This window comes from Microcebus murinus, chromosome 10, assembly GCF_040939455.1.
Source record: "Microcebus murinus isolate Inina chromosome 10, M.murinus_Inina_mat1.0, whole genome shotgun sequence".
NCBI lineage: Eukaryota > Metazoa > Chordata > Mammalia > Primates > Cheirogaleidae > Microcebus > Microcebus murinus.
In genome coordinates, this window is record NC_134113.1 from 66077037 (window position 1) to 66097495 (window position 20459).

The following is a 20459-nucleotide window of genomic DNA, read 5'->3' on the forward strand; positions in this document are numbered from 1 at the left end:
TGATCTAGCCGCCCCCACTCTGCAGAGCATCTCTTGTTGCTCCTTGCGAGTAGTCCTGAACTTCTCATTTCCTCCCTTCTAACTCGTAGAGACCCTGGAACTATGACCGTCACGTGTTCCTTCTGCCTGGAACACTGATCCCTAACAACTCTCTCCACGGGGAACCAGTTATCCTTCAGTTTCCGGAGGAAGCACGACCTTCCCCATCAAGCCTGCCAGGACCACTTCAGCCCCCGTCTGTCCCCTGCAGCAGCAGTGCTTATCCCGCTGCTGTGGCATCGCCTGTGCAAGTCTGTTTCGGCCCCGCTGACAGAGACTCACGCGTGTCTCCTTCACTCCGGCGGTGTTCGCGGTGAGTGCCTCGTACAGCACTGACGCTCAGTAAATATGCATTAAATATACAAAGGAAGGAAGGGAGAGGATGGGCTTTTAAACTCTTTGTTTTTATTTATTTATTTTCGTTTTTACGAGAGAGCTTGTGAAAACACATTGCTTTTATTTTTTCAAAGCAATATAGCAGCTTGGGAAATGAGAATTTCATTTAAGACACTTCACATTGGTATCACATTCACATCGCAGACATTAGTAACAAACTTAACCTACTCCAGCATCTCCAGGATTGGAGCTGAGTCACTCTCACTTTATTTGTCCAGGACCGTGTCCTTTGGGCTCCCTGAGGCCGGGTGTGCCATGGAAATAAGCAGCCTGGATCTAGGGCCCTGGGAATCTCGGAGGGGCTCCGAGGAAACCACAGGGACATTGCCACCTCTGACAGCACTTGATTTGCCGGGCCCTGTGGTCCTACGTGACCAGTATGAGACACTAAGACACACATGCATGCGTGCTCTGTCTCTTCCTTCTCTTCTAAGCTAAGGCACCATCCGCCCCCTCATACCGTTAGTCACCGTAGAAGGAGGAACACCTCCTCAGTTTGGTGTTGTCTCTGAGAATAAGACTTTGAGTTTATGCGGTGAATAGACAAGGTTTCAGGTTTTACATTATCTAATAGTCCAAGGCAATATTGGTCACTTTAAACATTGGGTAATTATGCATTTTCAAGTGAGTTAAAACAATCAAATCCCATCTATCATGAAATGTCTTAATGTAGAAAGACCATAGGCTTTAGATCAAGACAAACCTGGGCTCTGGAATTTATGAGGATGTGACCTTGGGCAAGTTTCTTAACTTCTCTCAATCTCCATTTCCTTATTTAAAGACAAGTCAGGGACAAAGTGGCCGTGCGGCACAGACAGCAAGGATTCGTCCATCCGATGCACGTCTCAGAGCCTCCTTCCCACGTGCCGGGCTGCACGCTGGGCGGTGAGAGTGAGAACGTCGTGGTTCCCAAGCTCTTGACACTAACATTCTAGAGCGTGACCAGGTGACTACAGGTGTGATGAGTGTTAGGGACAAAAGGTGCATGGTGTCACAGGAGAGGGTAACATGTACTAGAGGCGCAGATAACCACGGAGAGGGGAAAGGTGTGACTATAGAGGGAAAGCATGCGGCAGTTATTTGTCGTGATGAAACTGCCCCAGACCCTGATGTGGCAGTGATTATACAAATTTATGCATGTGTTAAAATTCATCAAACTGTTTACCAAAAGAAAAAAGTTAATTGTACTATATACTCTAAAAAATAATAAATAAGTAAATTGTGTAGTGTCGCGTCCAGCACCTTGGAGAAACAAAGAAGTAAAAGTAGAAGTACCATCATCACTCATATTTTAAAATTTCCTGGGGGGACACCGAGCAGGCAGGGAGACCAAGGCACACATGCAAGCTCCTTACTTTCCACTCTGCCAAATGGGTGCTCACTTTGCTGCACTGTGTAACTCTCCCGTCTGTTCTTTCTCAAGTTACTTCCCTTTGGGAAGTCTCAGTTCAAAGGACATCTATTGAACACCTACTGTACTTAATCCCCCTAATACCACCATAAAAAGGGCATTAACCCATTTTTACCAATAGTGAAACTGGGGCACAGAGAGTTTAAGTAACTCTATTGGTATGTGGCAGAGGTAGGAATTGAACCCTTCACCCTCCAAGTTAAGGGATCTTCCCAATTTCCCAGTATCACACAACTTTGTGTAATGAATCTCCCTGCCTTCTGTTACTCTGTGGCTGTTAGCACTTCAGTGTTGCTTGCATTATTTTAATGTGTTTGTTGCTGACTGGTAATTGCCCATATGTCCTGGGCCATCAATTGATTGCTAAATCTTGTTGGCTGTGGCCCTGAATTACTTGCTCATCTGATAATATCAGAAAATGTTGATGGGGCAGCAGCACAGCGTGTAGAACTTTTTCACGTGCAAAGTTCTACACGTGAAAAAATCAGACCCTGCAAACTTAGAGTAATATGCTTTTGAAAAAGTGAACTTTAAAATTACTAATATTATATTCCAACAAGTGTTTAACTTTGTTTTTGCTATAGATAAACAAGAGTGAAATGTGTACTCCACATTAAGAAATAAACAGTATCAAGTCCTTTCCTGACTTACCATATACTTCAATTTGGCAGAAATAAGTTATGACTCACAAAAAATAACTTTGAAACAGTTATCCAGTGGCACTCCAAATTATTTCATCTACCAAAAAAAGAAAAAAATCAGTCTTATATGCAATTCACAACACACACGCCTACCCACCTCTTTTCAGGAAAACATCTGCAGCTTGATCAAGGAAGATTCTGGAAGGTGACAAATTGGGCGTTTTTAAATTTACAGTTTCTCTTTTAGGCTCTCTTTAAAGTAGGCACAATATTATATTCTGTTCTCTCAAAAGTTCTAGAAACTGCTCTTTAATAATATTGTAATTTCTTCTTCCCATTTTCACAAACATTGAACGTAATGAATTCTAACTGGGAAAGGCAACTTGGGGCCTTTCAGCAAATACAAGATGGCTCCAAACAGAAATCTATCTACTAAACAAGGAACTGAAATGATTTCAGATACAAACAGTTGATGTTCATTTAGCCTCAGGTATAATTATAGCACAGCTATCCAAGGATGTCAAAAGTCACCAGCTTAAATTCTAGCCACACCACGTGGCTACCGAGGCAGGAGCCACGTCATGTGCACCTTACCTCTGGAGAAGCCACAGTCAAAAAAGCCAGGTGAGCCATCTGGGAGGCTATGAGGCACCCACCCCACTTATGATGTGTCACAGAGGAGGGAAGGTTCTAGACATAACCTCAGACATTTCCTGGGAGCCCGACAGAAATACTGAGATGTAAGGCAGGAAACACACAGAAAACCAAGGAGTGGGGCTTGACGAATTCGCAACAGCTTAAAGAATGGAGGGCTCTGCATTCTTTTGCTCCCTGCACAGAGCTCCAGAGGTGTGCAAACCTCTTCATACCCTCTTCCCCCCGAGATGAGTGCTCTCCACAGGGAGCACTCAAATCTGGGGTGGGGTGAGGGTTAAAAAACGATCAGTCAGTGTGTAAGAGAAACATTAGGAGTCCTTTTGTATTTTTCACCTAAAAATGAGGCAATTCAACTTTACCAGCATTTCTTGCACAGGCTGACGCTGGCACCCTCATGCGGTCAGTAAGTCAGAGGTCCCTTTGCACACATGGAGTGCTGCTGCTCTCTCCCATGTCCCTTAGCTTTGGCATGTTGCAACCCATGGCAGGCACGTGTGCCCCCACTGAACGGTCTTATGGATTATATTACTAAGATTTTAACTAAATTATCCCCTACAGAGTGGACAACAGGTTTAAAAAAAAAATCCTGCGAAGAAAATGCTGATAGAAAACATTTGCAAGTAAGAACATGTTGAGAGCTGGCACGTCATACTCCCAGTAATGACAATGTAGTCATAGCTGACGATAACCACCATCATATCTAGCAAAAAGAACCTGAAATGCTCCAGGAGACAGTTGAAAAATGGAATTATACTTGCTATTGTTAATGACGAATTGTGCCTTGAGATATTAGCTAATGATGGCATGAAGTCTTTGCCGTTAGCAAGATGGTAAATGAGTTACTGTGTGAAAAACACTTAGAACCATGCCTGGCATACAATAAACACTGTGTAACTGTTAGCTGTTATTATTTTAAAATACTGATGTTTCATCTTTATTGCCTTTAAATTATTAAACAATTTTAATCTATTTCTATCATTAAAAAATAATTATATGCCATATGGGTATGTAGGAGTGTGGTTATATATCAATAAATGAACAAACACATTGGGGGTACACTCTAAAAAATTGTTTTTAACTGAGGTTTGGAGACTGCTACTCTAGAAATGGTTGTCCTAAGGGAAAGAGTGGTATCTCCTCCTGGTGGCCTTTGCAAGTCCTCAGCTCATTTAATATTCATCTTCCCTTCCCTGCCCAAACTATTCAGGTATTTGTATAAGCTGAGGAGGGGCCCTACCAACAGCATGAAAGGCAAATCACAAATACAGAAATCCCACTTTGAGTGAAATCCCATGGTTGACTTTATAAAATGCCCAGGATGAGCAGGGAATGCACTTAATCCCGTGCTCCACCACCAAAGAAATGAGATCAATCATTTCCCACTGGGGAAATAGGGTGGCCGTATTCTTCTGATTCCTCACTCTACGCTACGTGTTTTTTTTTTTTTTTTTTGAGACAAGAGTCTCGCTTTGTGGCCCAGGCTAGAGTGAGTGCCGTGGCGTCAGCCTAGCTCACAGCAACCTCAAACTCCTGGGCTCGAGTGATCCTTCTGCCTCAGCCTCCCGGGTAGCTGGGACTACAGGCATGCGCCACCATGCCCGGCTAATTTTTTTTTTATATATATATCAGTTGGCCAATTAATTTCTTTCTATTTATAGTAGAGACGGGGTCTCGCTCTTGCTCAGGCTGGTTTTGAACTCCTGACCTTGAGCAATCCGCCCGCCTCGGCCTCCCAAGAGCTAGGATTACAGGCGTGAGCCACAGCGCCCGGCCTACGCTACGTGTTTTGATTTCTATAAAGTTTCTGGCTAGTTTTCAAGGTGTCACGGTGCGGATGACAACAGGGAGTCAGAGTGTCTGTTTTAGGCATTCCCTGCACAGTGCGTTCCATCTCCAGTTTTGTGTCTGATCCTCAGAGTAACAGTGAGAGGAGAAAGATGAGCCCATGAGGAGGCAGAGGTGAGGGAAAACTCCAGTGACTTCATAAACGTCCTTCCTATGGCCCGTGTCCTACTGCTGTCCTCTGGGGACCACGGCCCCACAGCACAGTTTGCTTTTCACCCTGCCTCTCTTCTTGATTAAATCATTCAAATAATAATTTGCATGTTGAGATACTCTACTCTCCAGTGCTGGGGGTACTCCTAATTTCATATACCTTAGTGAATATGCCACTTCCTTCTCAGGATATGGCAACACCAAATGCAGATTTCTTTGATTCAATCCTTCCAACATTATGAGGCAATAAGATGTAGGATAAGTTTAGTACGTTTGGTTTTTGTTTTTAAATGGCAATGTAGGCCCACATTTCAAAACACTATTAAATAAATATTAAATCACTTTATAAGAGGAAGTATAAAGTTTGCAACAGTGTTGGCTAAATTGTGTTGTGGTTTAGTCTAGACTTGTAAATTACCTCAGGAATGTTCTCAAACTATTGCTTTATATATCAATAACTTCTCCCTAAATTAGTTTACAGAAAACATGTAAGTACCATGAAATGATATTGAAATGCGGCTACAAACTCCACTATCAGAATAACAACAACAGATAATATTGCGCACTTATCATGTGCAAGGCACTCTTCTAAGCACTTTTCACATTTTTAACTCATTTAATTCTAACAACCCTATGAGGTAGCAACTATTACCCCCAATTTACAGATGAGGAAACTGAGGTATGGAGAGGTCATGTAACCAGTACAAGGTTACATCTGGTAAGTGCAGAGCCTGGATTCAAACTCAGATACTCATTATTATTCAATCACAGGGCTTTTTCTTCTTGCCATGCCTTATGCAAATGATGATCTTGCTATACTTTAGCAAGAAAAATGGACAAGGACAAGATGATGACAATTTCATTTCAGTTCTGTTCTTCATCTGATTCAGTAAGGGCTGTTATCCAGTTTCTGAGTTGACAGGGGAAATTGCTAATTCATTCCTATATCAAAAGAGAAATCATAATGGAAATGAGAAAATATTTAATATCAAATTGTATTGAAATTATATATGTCAACATTAGGAGTTATTCTTCCTTTATTTCTGACTGTTCCAAAGAGGTTTTCCTGCTACATTTCTCAACTGCTCATGGATAAAGAGGCAGCATGTTATAAGGCTGAGGCCAGACTGCCTGGCTTGAAGCGAGCTCCACACTTTCTATCTCTGTGCCTATTTCTTCACCAGTAAAATAAAGATAATAACAATACATATTTACCTATATATTACAGGTTGGGCATCCCTAATCCAAAAATCTGAAATTTGAAATGCTCTGAAATATGAAACGTTTTGAGCACTGGCATAAGGCCACAAGTGGAAAATTTCAGCCCGGACTTCATGTAATGAGTTGTAGTCAAAATGCAGGCACGCAAACATAGCTTATGCAGCAACCTCAAAGGAAAAATAGAATTACCTTCAGGCTATGTGTACAAGGTATATATGAAACACAAGCAAAGCTAGTGTTTAGGCTTGGGTCCTAGCCACACGATATCCCATTAAGCATACACAAATATTCCAAAATTTGAAAAACACTTCTGGTCCCATGCATTTGGGATAAGGGATACTCAACCTGCACGAAGTTAGATGAATTAATGATGTCACTAAGCACTAAGATCTATGTCTGACACATAACTGCCGAGTGTTAAATTTTTTAAAAGAAGAAATGAAAAAAGAATAGAAAATCTTAAGAGTTTATTGTCTTTGCCAATGTTCTTCCCACCTAAAGCTGTGGGAAGTCAGATTACAAGGGAAGCAAGAAGAAATTTCCATCTCAACACGATTTATTTTCCTTTCACCTTAAAATTTGCCACAGTGGAAAAATCTATTGTGGAACCAAGTTTTAGCTGTGTTCTCAGCTATGACAAACATCTTGGTCAAACCTGGTCTTCCGAGTAATCCAACACCCACAAGAAGGGAACTTTAAAGTTACTCTAGCTTATATCTGCCTCCTCAATTCCTGGTTGTGACGTCGTCCTTCTTGATCACTGGCAAGAGTTCTATGTCCCTGGAACTAAGGGAATACAAGTTTTGAAAGAAACCATTGCCCTGCTTCTTCAAAAAGTCTAAGTGGGTAGTTTGCATTTTCTTCAAATGTGTATGACAAACTCAGGGTAGTAAACACAATGAGATGAATAAAGAGCTGCTCCTATTGCACTTTATAGCTGACGTCATTGCAGGAAGCAGACTGTCAGATGGCCAAATACTCCAAAGGGCCATTGTGGAACCAGAAGCTACCTTCATTTAATGTTCTGGGGGTGAAAGAGTCCTTTTTACAGAAAACAGATGAAAAGAATGGCAAATCTTCAGTTCGGAGAGTTGAAATAGCCCCTTTCTCATTTCCTTTTTCCCTCTCCCCACCCCAATTTTATCCTATTTGCCTTGAATTCCCACAGTGCTGCCCCATCCTCTGCTGAGAAAGATAATCAGCTTTCCTCTCCCCTGCTGATGAACTTGGCTGAGATGCTGACACAGCCGTCTCCTGTTATTGTAATTAGACACTGAACTAACAGATACCGAAACCACACACTTTGATGTGTTTTGACTAAATTAAACAACACAAGGGTGCTCCTAAGGAAATAAGACTTGGAATGCATGTGTCTGTAAGTCTAGTCTCAAGCCAAAAACAATCTGTTCCAAATAGAGAATCAGATGTGGGGAGAAAAATGTCCTAGTTATGGCCACAATACCCTGACTATTCCCCACTTACCCATCTTACATAAGGACATGCACTTCTTATCTTCATAGTAAAGTTACAAGATGCCCTTAGGAGTAAATTCTTTTCCATCCTCAGATAAGTGACCTGGTATCTTCCTCCTTTTATCTCATTCCTAGAGTGACTAAATACTTGGGAACTGAAAAGCAAAATCTCTTGGAAAAGCTGTATTTTCACCTGCAGATGGCAGTCAGTGTGATAAGACTCCTTATAACCTTTCAAATCAAAGAAATCCTAGTAATGGTGATTACTTCCCATAAATCTTGGTCTGGTTATTAAAAAGGCTTCCGTGGGAGACAGGAAGCTGTTGGGGACAAGGTATTGTTCTCAACAAGCTTACGGCATCTTTCCTAAGGGACAATCTTATGAAAGTGTCTTTTGAAAATGCTAGCTTTTTAGATTTCCTTCTTTTCCTGGTCACCCAACCTATGTTCCCAAACAATCAGAGGCACAGGAATGTTAAACGGCTTGCACACTATCATGGAGTATCTATTTCGTATCTGCCAGACCCTGGGCTTTTGTGGCTCTTCACATTCAAACTACCCAAAAGTGATCCAGGCACAAGACAAGTTCCACACTTCACCTGTCATTGAGAATATCCTTCTCTACTGTACTTTATATCAACTTCATCGGAGACCTCAAAATGTCTCTTCCTTATCCCTCAAAAAAAGAAATATTTATTATGTATTCTGCATTATATCACTAAACTCTTAACGAACAAAACCAAACCTATATCCATTGCAGAGCATATGTAAAAGAGAAGAGAATAATTCAATCACATTCCCTTTGCATTTCTTCAGGCTAAAATACTACAGGGAAGAACACTTTAAATTTGTATCCCTTTAAAGTTTTATGACTTCTTTCAAACATTGTTTCTGTAGCCCCTGACTTTTTACTTTACTGAAATTAATTTGTGTTTTCTTTCTTATAAGTAAGGCGCCACTGCCCAGAGCTCAGCCAAACCCAGGAAATGATATTCCTTCACTAAATGCCTCACGGAAGCCAGAGGAGGCAGAATATAATGTTATTTTATCCACGAAAAAATTTTTAAAAATAGGAGGCTTAAGTTGACTTCTTTGGCTGAAAGATGTGTATTAATAGGATACAATAACTCTCTATACACTGGCATGAGGGATGGCTTAAGGTTGCCTTGAAATCTTTACACCAATTAATAATTATCTGTAGTAGAAAAAGTCATCTTGCTGCTACCCAGCTACGCCAGCGCCACTCAGTGTAAAATAGGTCAAGTGTAAAGTCACACTTCTAATTCCTCAGCACACCACTGATGTTTCTAACAAAAAATTCCTATGATCATTCCTTTTCTCATGAATTTCATGTTATTTTACAAAAAAAAAAATTAGGTTTTCTTCAATCTCTAAGGAAGATGAAGGTGATATTATGCATGCAAGAAGTCTTGTGGAAACACATTTTGACTTCACTACATTTACTGGGGAGGGAGAGATCAAGAAAGAAAGAGAAATTAAGTGCAGGGAAGCCAGAGGGAGCCCCTGCATCTTCAGGCTGCCATCCTTCATGCCCGTCAACTATTCACAGATGAAATAACGATGCCACTGTTTAACCTATTGTTCCATTTTTTTGCTTACAATAATGTTTGCTCATTTTTTGCAGCCTTGTCTTTCTTGACTTCTCTGTAGCCCATGGAACAGTTACCTTCCCTCCTTACAGCTCCACTCTCTTGGAGCTTCTGGAACCCCATTGTCATCAGGTTTCTCCTCTGCACTCTTATCTTCTCGCTTTTATACTTTCTGGGTGATCTAAACTACATCTATTGCTTCAACTTATAATCTTTACACTTGTAACTCCTAAAATCTAAACCTCCCTGGATTTGCTTGTGAGCACCAAACTCTCATTTTTAATTTCCTACAAAACACATTCACCTGGAAAGGTAGAATCAACATAGTCAAAATTCAAGTCACCATCTCTGCCCACCCCTTACCTTCCAATGGTCCACTTTCCCCTGACCAGCACCTGGTGGCTGAAGCCCGGCAACCTCTACTGCTCCCAGCCCCAAGCGGTCGGTCATCTGGTCATCTCAATTGCATCACTCACACCATCTCTTCTGAGCCTGTCCCTTGTGCTAATTGGCACCTTATTTTAAGCCCTCATCATTTCTCCCCCAGATTTCTGTGTGGGCTTCCTAACTGGAGTCTCAGCCTTCCCAAGTCAGCCTCCCTGCTGCTGTCACTGTCTTGAGTCATCATGCCCTTTTCTAAAATCATTTGGTTAAAATCCCAGCTTATTATGGCATTTGATGACCTTTGTGTGTGATGCCCGCTTGCTGTTCCTATCTTACCACCCTCTAAGTGACCACATGTGCTCCCAAACGCCAGAAGTCAGGCCTCCTGGGCTCTCATGCCAACCTGTCTCTGTCTACGTGTGCTCCTATCAGAAACTCCCTTTTCTCTTATTTGCTTAGATCACTCCTATTCAAATTTTCAAGACCCCAGCTTGAATGTTACTTTCTCCAGGAAACCTTTCCTGACTTCACCTGTCTCCTTCCTCGGTTGTTCCCCAAACCACAGTGGCCCCTCTAAGTTTGGCTCCCACACAACCTGGGATTTGTGTCTGTTTCCGAAACCTCACTGTGTTGCAGTGCCAGAGCTAATGACCCTGCCTCCTCCGTTCAGCTCTGGTGCTGGGACTGCACCACGTTCATCTTCTTACCCCCAGACTCAGGGCTCCATATATGTTTGGCCGGTGAAGGAGCCGATTCACGAGGAAAGGGGTAGAGTCCACCCCACTTGCCTCCGCAGATGTTTTCTTGCCCTAGGCCCTGTACTCCCACTACCCTTTCCTAAGTGCTAATATGTTTGAATTTTACTGTTAAGGTGATACCTTCTAGGTGGGAAAAATCATTGGCCTCTTTTAACCAGCTGCCCAGTGTCCTCTGCTAATACATTATTCATTCCAAGTAGAAACCAAAGTCCTGAAAACAGTCTTCAAGGTCCTGCCAGACTGCCTCACCCCACTCTCACCATTTTTTGGGTAACATTTTCCACAATCCAGGCTTTACTACATTGCTGCTCCAACCACAAGGGCCTCCTCACTAATTCTTGAGACAGGGGCCACCTCAGGGCTTTGGCAATTGCCCAGAATGTTAAAATGCTCTTCCTCCAAATAGCTGTCCTTGCCCAAGGGTCATCTCAGCGATGCCTTTTCTAACCACCTGGCACCTCGCACCTCCTATATTCCAGCTTCCCCACTTTGTTTTTTCTCCCCAGTGTTTATCATCTGGCACAATATACATTCTAATTCCCTCCACCCCTGCATGAATGTAAGCTCCCTGTGGGCAAGGTTGTGGCCTGTTTTATTCTTTGCCAAATCCTTAGTATCTAGTTCCTGGTACACAACAGGTCCTCAGCGCTTGATCTCCCACACTAGGTCATGGTTTTCAAGTTCTTAAAAAGCAGCCAAAACAACAACACTAAAACAGACAATTCAATTTAAAAATGGGCAAAGGACTTGAATAGACATTTCACCAAAGAACACACACAAAGGGCCAATAAACACATGAAAAAATGCTCAACATCATTAATCATTAGGGAAATGCAAACCAAAACTACAATAAAATACTGCTTCACACCCATTAGATGGCTACTATCAACCCCCCAGCCCCGAAAAAGACCACAACATAAATCAGTAAGTGTTAGCAAGGATGTGGAGAAATTGGAACCCTTCTACATTGTTGGTAGGAATGCAAAATGGTTTCACCATTTTGGAACCAGTGTAGTAGTTCCTCAAAAAATTACATGAATTACCATATGACCCAGCAATTCCACCTCTAGGCATATATCCAAAAAAATGGAAAGGGGGAACTCAAAGAGATATTTGTACACCTATGTTTATTACAGCATTATTCAGAACAGCCAAAGGTAAGCCATTCAAGTGTCCATTAACAGACGAATGGATAAATACAAGGTGGTCTATAAGATGGGAAATCATTCGGCCTTAAGGAAGGAAGGAAATTCTGACACACCCAACATGGATAAACCTTCAAGACATTACGCTGAGTGAAATAAGCCAGACACACAAAGACAAATATTGTATTAATATGATTCTATTTATATGAAACACTAGAGTGGTCAATTCATAGAGACAGAGAATAGACTGGTGGTGGCCAAGGGCTGAGGGGAGGGAAGAACGGAGAGTGAATGTTTAATGAACACAGAATTTCGGTTGGTGGATATGATACGAAAAAGTTCTGGAGATGGATGGTGATGGCTGCGCAAATGTGTGAATGTACTTCATGCCAAAGAACTGTATACCTAAAAATGGTTAAAATGGTAAGTTTTATGTATGTTTTACCACAATTAAAAAAAGAAAAAAAAAAGAAAAAGCAGCACAGCTCTTGCCTAATCGGTCAGGCGGCTAGAAAAGAAGTCGCTGAGGGAGCAGGAAACGGAGCGGAGGGCCAGGGTGTGTCCAACTGTGGGGCCCCCGGTTGCTGCCCCGCCCCCCAAGGATGAACCCCACAGAGATTGGGAACCACCACCGGGGAGGGTCCTGGCTCCGTCCTGAAGTGCTTATGTACTGGTTTCACTGTTCTTAAGCACAGGAAGTTAAAAAGTTGCCCTGGCTCCATTTCTAGGAGGAACTTAGCAAAAAGGAAAAATATCATCACCAAGTAGCCTTGGGCCAAATGTCAACAGTACCTTATTTTTACAGAAATCCCCAGTGGCAGGGGAGAAACATCAGGGGAAAGAGCAACATTAAGTCACTGGCACCCATATTCAATTATCATTAAGGCCTCACATTTTGCAAGGCCTTTCCCGTAATAACTTAATCCTCAAAATAATTGTTGAGTAGGAATAAAAGGAATTGTAAAATCTCCAATTCACAAGTGGGTGAACATACAAAATTCTGTGGGCATTAGCCACAGAGAATGACAGAAGTGAGGCTGATCTCAGGATGATAATCGCTACCATTTACTAAGGATTTATTAATTAAGATATTGGCTCAATATTTTCCATGCACTACTGGATTTCATACTTCCAACCAGTCTCCTTCTACCACTTGGTAGTTACTACTGTTATTATTTCTTTTTATAGAAGACAATACTGAGGCTCAAAGAATAAATAACTTTCCAAAAATTAAAAAGCTACTAAATGGTAGTAGACTGCACAAAGCCACTGAGATGCTCTAGAGCCTGTGCACTCACTGTTATTCTCCACTGCCCATACCAGTCCTCACGCCTGGCTCTTTGGGACTAGCCTAACGACACTTCCTTCAGCCTGAGAACAGGTGCAATTGATGAGTCCTCAGAGGTCCCTGTGTTTGCTAACTCTAAATTGAACTAGTACTAACAAAATAAATCAGTACTTATTATCCCTGAGCATAGATGCAATCAGACACTACTTCTTAGACAACAAAGACATTTCTAGATCTTTGAAAAGCCTATACAAATTTTTATACAAAAATACCCTCAAGATTATTAGCATAAATAGTCACATTTGGGTCATCCCGTTCAATGTCTCCTGATTGTCCTAGTAAACACCACTCCACAGGACTAAATTATCCACTGGTAGATGGAGAATTGATTATTCCTTATCCTTTTCTGAGTGCTTCTTCAGGACTTTCTGAGGATATGTCTGCTTTATTCTCCAGACACTGGAGAGAGGAGAAATACTTTGTGGTCTGCCGACAGGGCATTCAGTCGGCGGGACCACCCCCTGGGCTGCGCTAGTTTGGGGCCAACTGAAACACACATGCATTTGGAAGGGCAGCAGGCACAGGCTCCAAATGGACAACTAGAGTGGGCAGGAAGGAGAAGACAGGGGCAGAGTTGTAGCGGGGCTCTAAGCCAACAGCTGTCATTATTTCTACCCTCAGAGAGCCTCCTGGACTATTTCCTCGCAAAGATCTCAAGTGGCTTCTTTGAAACCACCAAACACTATACCAATTCTCACAACATAAACCTATATATGGTGTGGGTGTTTCATTAAGTGTTAAAAACAAATGCCAGCTCTTCCTATATGCACCACCTTCAGCTTGGAAGGCATGGTACCCTAAGTACAGGCCCACCACCCCCCTAACTGTGGGGACACTGCTTTTCTCACTTGCATTCCAGACCCGGATTGAGCTCCTACATTCTGCAGAGGGGCTAGCCGCTAGAGTGTGTGCCGCTCTTCTCACCTGAGAACCAAGCACAGGGGAGGGTCTTACCGAGTTCTCCCTTAGTTGCAGTCCTTCCCCGTTGGGAAGGGAAGACCGTCTCTTGGACGAGTTCCTGTTTGGGGTTGAGGTAATGGCCCCTGCTTTCTTCTTCACAGTGAGCACCTCACAGCTGGCTTGGTCTTCGTTGTGTGTGCTCTTCCCAGCGTTGATAACCCTGGGGAAGAAGCCAGAAAAGCTGGTCAGAGTGATTTTGGGAAAGCTGAAGGCTTAGTCCCTGTCAGGGGTTGGCCAAGGCAACTGGTGCAGAACTAAAGCCCTACTTAATGCAAAGGACCTTAGGGTCTTGGTATCTTATGTTCCTGAATAAATGGATTTTTAAAAAAATGGAACGCATTAGCATCCATTAAGATATTTACTAAAGAAGTTGTTCTGAGCCCAGTTCACCCTCACAGGGCTGACCCATGTGACCAATTCCACAGATCCATTTTAGTCAAGACCCATGAGGCAATCACTCTTTCAGGTTAATTAGAGGCTGAACTTTTTGGCAATTACAATGAAGACAGATAGGCTGGCTCAGGGAATTGTTTCACCTGTCCGTGTGGTGAACAGCAAAACCACCACCAATCTTACCAAAGTACATGGCAGTAAGTTGCAGCCCACTGTAAAATCCAGGGGAACAGAGAACCGTATTTCACTACTGCCATGCTTGTTTTTACTTTATACCCAGGGAAGTGAATGGCTCAAAGGTTTACTCTATTAAAAGTATTTTTAGCCGGGCGTGGTGGCTCATACCTGTAATCCTAGCACTCTGAGAGGCAGAGGCAGGCAGATCGCTCGAGGTCAGGAGTTCAAAACCAGCTTGAGCGAGACCCTGTCTCTACTATAAATAGAAAGAAATTAATTGGCCAACTAATATATATAGAAAAAATTAGCCGGGCATGGTGGCGCATGCCTGTAGTCCTGGCTACTCGGGAGGCTGAGGCAGCAGGATCGCTTGAGCCCAGGAGTTTGAGGTTGCTGTGAGCTAGGCTGACGCCACGGCACTCACTCTAGCCTGGGCAACAAAGCAAGACTGTCTCAAAAAAAAAAAGTATTTTTAGCTCCTTATCATTTCTTCTGTAGAACAATAGTCTTCACACTGTGCTATAACACCAGGCTCTAGGCACCTAATTTGGACACCAAGACACATATGACATTATTGTTGACATGCTTTGTCATTGCTTTAAATGTTTTAAGCACATGAATGCTTAAAAAATATGCCACATCATTCACATACTCTTTTTGGATCAGGTGACTGCAGACTCAACTCTTGGGTTCCAGCACCGTTTTCTTATTAAGTAATTAAGCAGCAGCTAAAATAGATTTCCTGAAAGAGAGCTCTCCTTGATTTGCCACTGGCTGTGTTTCCTTTCTAAAACTTCAGCAGCACCACAGTAGCTGACGGAGTGTGGAGTTTATAGAACTCAGTGGCAAGGAAAGCTAAATGAAAATTCACTCTGTAAGTGAGGTGCGCACATTGGTTTATTAATCTGGTTGCACAACCTCCTAACAGTTAAGTAAAAGACTGTCGTGTTCAAATGACTTTTTAATTTTTTCATTCTATAATAAGTATAGATTCAGAGTAAGTTGCAAAAAACAGTACAGAGTCCCGTGCAGGCTTCACCTAACTTTCTCCAAGGGTTACATTGTACATAGCATAGTACAGTATCAAGAAATTGATATAGATATAATAATCTCACCCAGACTAAGGACTTTATTCATATTTCATCAGTTTTTACATCAAATAGCTTTTATACTGAGAACTGTACTAATCTCCGTAAGCCAACACACGCATGCCACAACCAAATAGGAAATGGAAAGCAAATTGGGATTTGGGTGCTGTCAGATCTAAGGGAGTATGTTTCAAGCAATCTTCTGCCAAATTCTATAGAGGTATTTCAGACGTTTTAACATTTTATTTATTTTTTAAATGTACGCGCACTTTCAAAAAATGCAATAATTTAAATGTTCGTTCCCATCTATTCATGTGAACAAATACATGCTAGTCAGCTTTGGCATAATAAGCCTTCTCTCTATTCTCTTCAATTGAGCAGTATCATTTAAATGGAAGAACTATTTAAAAAAAAATATCACTTGCAATTACTTATCTGCATGTTCTAAGAAAAAGATCATATTAGTCATCTACCTCCCTGATTTCAAATTTCTGTATTAATCAAAATTGCTTCATTGTTCTTATTGCATTTGTTAGAAATTTCAATAGGCATGTTTCTATATACAAAAGCCTACTTTTAATCATTTCACATATTATAGGTTTTTTTTGTAAGTTTTTCTTTTTTTTTAAGTAGATTGCTGCTTACAAAATTGAAAAGTCATTGTTCCAGGGACGTGAGGAAGGAGGTGGGAATTCTTCTTCTCTGTGAGGTCACACGGGCACTGGTGCTTGTCACACACTCTCCTGGCTGAGAGGTGGGGTGAGGGAGGCTTCAACACCTATTTGCTTACCCCACCTCCACCCTCTCTCCTCTCAGAAGAGACATTTTCATACAACTTGAGAAAAAAAATGGAATTCTTACAGACACAATGAGGTTACCTGCATGACGACGGTTAATACTACCACATTTACTGCCTGAGCTAAGTAACTTACTCCAAGTTCTACAGCCAGGGAGGGGATCCCCAGCAGGGATTCAGAATGAGCCTGCTTTGACCCCCAACCCAGACTCTTCCTATTGCGCTATGGGGACAGACTGTGGCAGGCCAAGCTGGACTGCATGGGGAAGCACAGAACAGGCAGATTAGGCAAGGTCTGGTCCAGGACCAAGGGAAAGGGGAATTCTCTCCCTGCTTCTCTGGCTATTGGAGGGGTCCGAGAGAGGGCCCAGGGATGGGGGAAGAATGGCTGGCTCAGATTCTAAGTGTCTCTAGAGAAGTGTATGCTTAATGCAGGCCAAGTCACTAGGTTTGCAGCTGAAGCTCCTAATACAGAATATGCACCTGCATGGAGCAGCCCTTTTATGTCTGTCCTTTGAAAACCAAACCAGGCAGAGGAAGAAGGTTCAAAATACCATCTGCCTCTTCTTAGTCACTGGTAGTGACTTCCCAAGCAACATATCTGGGGTGGGGTGGGGGATTGTTCATTGGAAGGTGGCATTATACCACCATGGTCTGTGAATGAGTGCCTCTCCTAAGGAATGCTGGGGTGGAGGTTCAGCTGGGAAAACTGGTTCCCCCAAACCATCCTCTCCCCACTGTCCCCTGTATAGGATCCCGGCTGTATTTCCAGAACTTGGCATCAGCCTGACCATTGGCACCCAATCTTGTGCTGCAGTCAGGGTTTTTTTTTTTTTAGGGGGTGGAGGAAGGCTGTTTTGTTTTCTGAATTGAAAAAGCATCACTGATCTCCAGTAGCTGCAAGCCAGGCTGACTCATCTGCCATTGTTTTTTCCAACAGTTAACAAAGCTACTATAATTACATAAATCACAAATCACTGTCCCCTTAAAGTGCTTTGTCTCTCGTCTCTCTTCGTGACGATTAAACTCCAAAGTTGACCTAACTTCAGCAAGAGGTCTTAGAACCTTTATTTACGCAGGAGAAACCCTGTGCCCTAGAAGACGGTGACTTGCAGAAGGTCACACAGCTAAATGCAGCAGAGCTGGGAACACACTTCTGAGTTCTGAGCTCTTTCTGCTTCAGCTCTCAGGTTGTTTTATTTTCCTATTGTGCATCTGTTCTTGTCGGCACTTGGTTCAGAGGTCTATACTGCAATGACTCAAAGCCACAGAACTGCAGAAGAACAATTACTGGTGACCTTACTTTGCCCATTTATGTTGAATACAGCTTGTGAATAACACCAATGAAATATTGAAAAGTCAGAAATGTCAATCTAGTGGGAAGAGAGTAGTAAGCCTGTTTAGGCAGATATCTGATTATTATCCAGATGATAAAATATTAATTTAAATATTGATTATTTAAATATCAATTTAAAGTCACTGCTTTAAAAAAACAACTCTTATGCCACGTTATATTATTTCAAATTCCATATTCTACAGAGCTTTCATAGAAAGACCTGATTCTTCTCAATTTATTTTGCTTTTAACAAGTTTGATCACTATCAACATAAGTATTTTATATTGCTCTTCAAAGGCAAATACTTTGTTTAATAAATGTAAACAAAACCTTTAATCTTTCTAAAGGTCATTGTGAAAAACTTTGTTTCCCAGGCTGGAGGGGGCAGCATGCTGTTTAAAGATTCAATAATTTCCTTAAATGTAAGCAGTTATATCAGTAGCTACACTCCCTTCTTGTTGGTATGCTTCAGCAAAAAGTCAGCACCACCTTGAGAGCAACAAGAAAGACTAAAAGGTGTACATTCTTTGTCTAAACGATACCTGCCCATGATGCTCATTATGAAGATAAAAAAGAAAAAAGCTGGTGGACCATGAATCATCATACCTTTGGTTGTGTTATTTTCCAATTTCCACAAAGAGGGAAAACATTTTCCTTGACATTAAACTGGAGGTAATAAATCGTAGTTAATAACAGGAGCCATCTCCCTAGAGTGTAGCACACATCAGTGCTCAGTAAATGTTTGTTGAATGAATGAATAAGACGGAAATCAACTCTGCTACTTTCTAAACGTGGAGAATAATATCTTACATTTGTTGAGAGGTATCTGGGTGCCAGAGACTGCTGTTAGCATTTGCATGTAATGATTAGCTTTGTCTTCTTGTCAACTCTATCAGGTAGCTACCACTGTTAGCCTCCTTTTAAAGATAGGTCACAGTTAGTGAGTGGCATTGTAGTTTGGCCAGGTTACTTAACATCTGCAAACCTCAATTCCTTAGCTGTACTTTATGGATTTAATTCTATGACATACTAAGAGATATGTGTGTTGGGGAAAGGCAACTATAGTCATCTAAATTAAAGAATTGGGTTCTTTTGAAGTGAGGATTAAATTGAGGTATGAAAAAATGTTAGAGGGTGAAGATGAAGGACAGATACTGTCCCTTCAATATGGAAAGTTCATACCCAGTTCTTTCAACTCTTAGAAGAATATGACACATCTGCCCTGAGAGAGACACATAGAAAGTTAAATTCACTTGTGTATTACTTTAACCTACTTTAATCTGGCTCTGATTGAACCCAAACACCTAGGTTTTTTCCCCCTCTTGCAAAAATAGGTAAACACAGAACTTTAAGGACTTGAAAGTCAAAAATCCTATATGTGTATCAGATACAGCTTGAAGTTACGACCTCAATACCAGGCATGAACATGACAGTGAGATTATAGCAATTGCAGAATCTACTTGAAAAGAGCAAGCAGTTCATTCTGTGTTACCATCATACACTTGGGGAACTCACTTTTCTTCTGTTTGTGAAATACCCTAATCGCGATTTTTCTTTTTTTTTTTGAGACAGAGTCTCCCTTGTTGACCAGGCTAGAGTGAGTGCCGTGGCGTCCCTAGGTCATAGCAACCTCAAACTCCTGGGCTCAAGCAATCCTTCTGCCTCAGCCTCCTGAGTAGCTGGGACTACAGGCATGCGCCACCATGCCCGGCTAATTTTCTATATATATTAGTTGGCCAATTAATTTCTTTCTATTTATAGTAGAGACGGGGTCTTGCTCTTGCTCAGGCTGGTTTCGAACTCCTGACCTCGAGCAATCCGCCCCCCTCAGCCTCCCAGAGTGCTAGGATTACAGGCGTGAGCCACCGCGCCCGGCTCGATTTTTCTTTTTTGCAATCAACTCCACCTGAATTTCAGCAGAAAAATCCTGCTTTTAAATGTAACTGCTAAAACTCAAGTTATCTGCCTTCTCATCTGCTCATAAACCTGACTCCAAGGACACCTATCTGATGATACGATCCAGAAAGGATCCCTACTATTAAACACAAAGTAAGTACCTCAAGAGTTCTCAAATAGTGAGCCCTTGTCACAAAGGCCACTGGCCTGGAGGACTGTTTTCAACGGATTTACAAATGATAATCCACAAAGGACAGTCACAGTTGACATTTTTTGAAGGATTCTCATGTGACACACCTGACAGGTGGCGAGTCACTGAAGGCCAGTCCCCTCACGTCCTCACCATGAAGTACACAGCAAACTGTAAAAGGCAGGGACGATAGACAGACAGACCTGGTTCAGACTTGGTCTCTGCTAAGTACTCGCTCTAGCTGTGTGTTCTTGGGCGAGTAACTTTCTCCCCCTAAAATAAGAGTAATAATAGTCACTTCCCCATCACAGAAGAGTTGTGAGAATTAAATGTTCTAGCAGGAACAGTATTTAATGGCGCACAGTGAGCACTCACAGCATGTGATTTGATACTAATACATCAAATACAAAGCTTGCTGCCTCTTCCGTTGGGCCCTGGGGTGTTATCCAGCCAGTTGGAGGAGAATCTCCTCCCTCCCCTCTCCATCAGCCTCATGAACACATGGCCAGGCACCCGGAGCCTTCAAATGGCTTGGCGTGACACGTC

At 42.1% G+C, this 20459-nt stretch overlaps 1 protein-coding gene across 2 annotated transcripts in view; it reads right to left on the reverse strand.

The window, feature by feature from the left end:
- PPM1H (protein phosphatase, Mg2+/Mn2+ dependent 1H) overlaps positions 1-20459 on the reverse strand; it is a 252083-nt gene that overhangs the window by 135785 nt on the left and 95839 nt on the right. For both annotated transcript variants that reach the window (XM_012782370.3, XM_076007458.1), the window contains exon 2: positions 14032-14197. In XM_012782370.3, coding sequence (XP_012637824.1) covers positions 14032-14197 — 166 coding nt within the window. The remainder of the gene's footprint in view (positions 1-14031; positions 14198-20459) is intronic.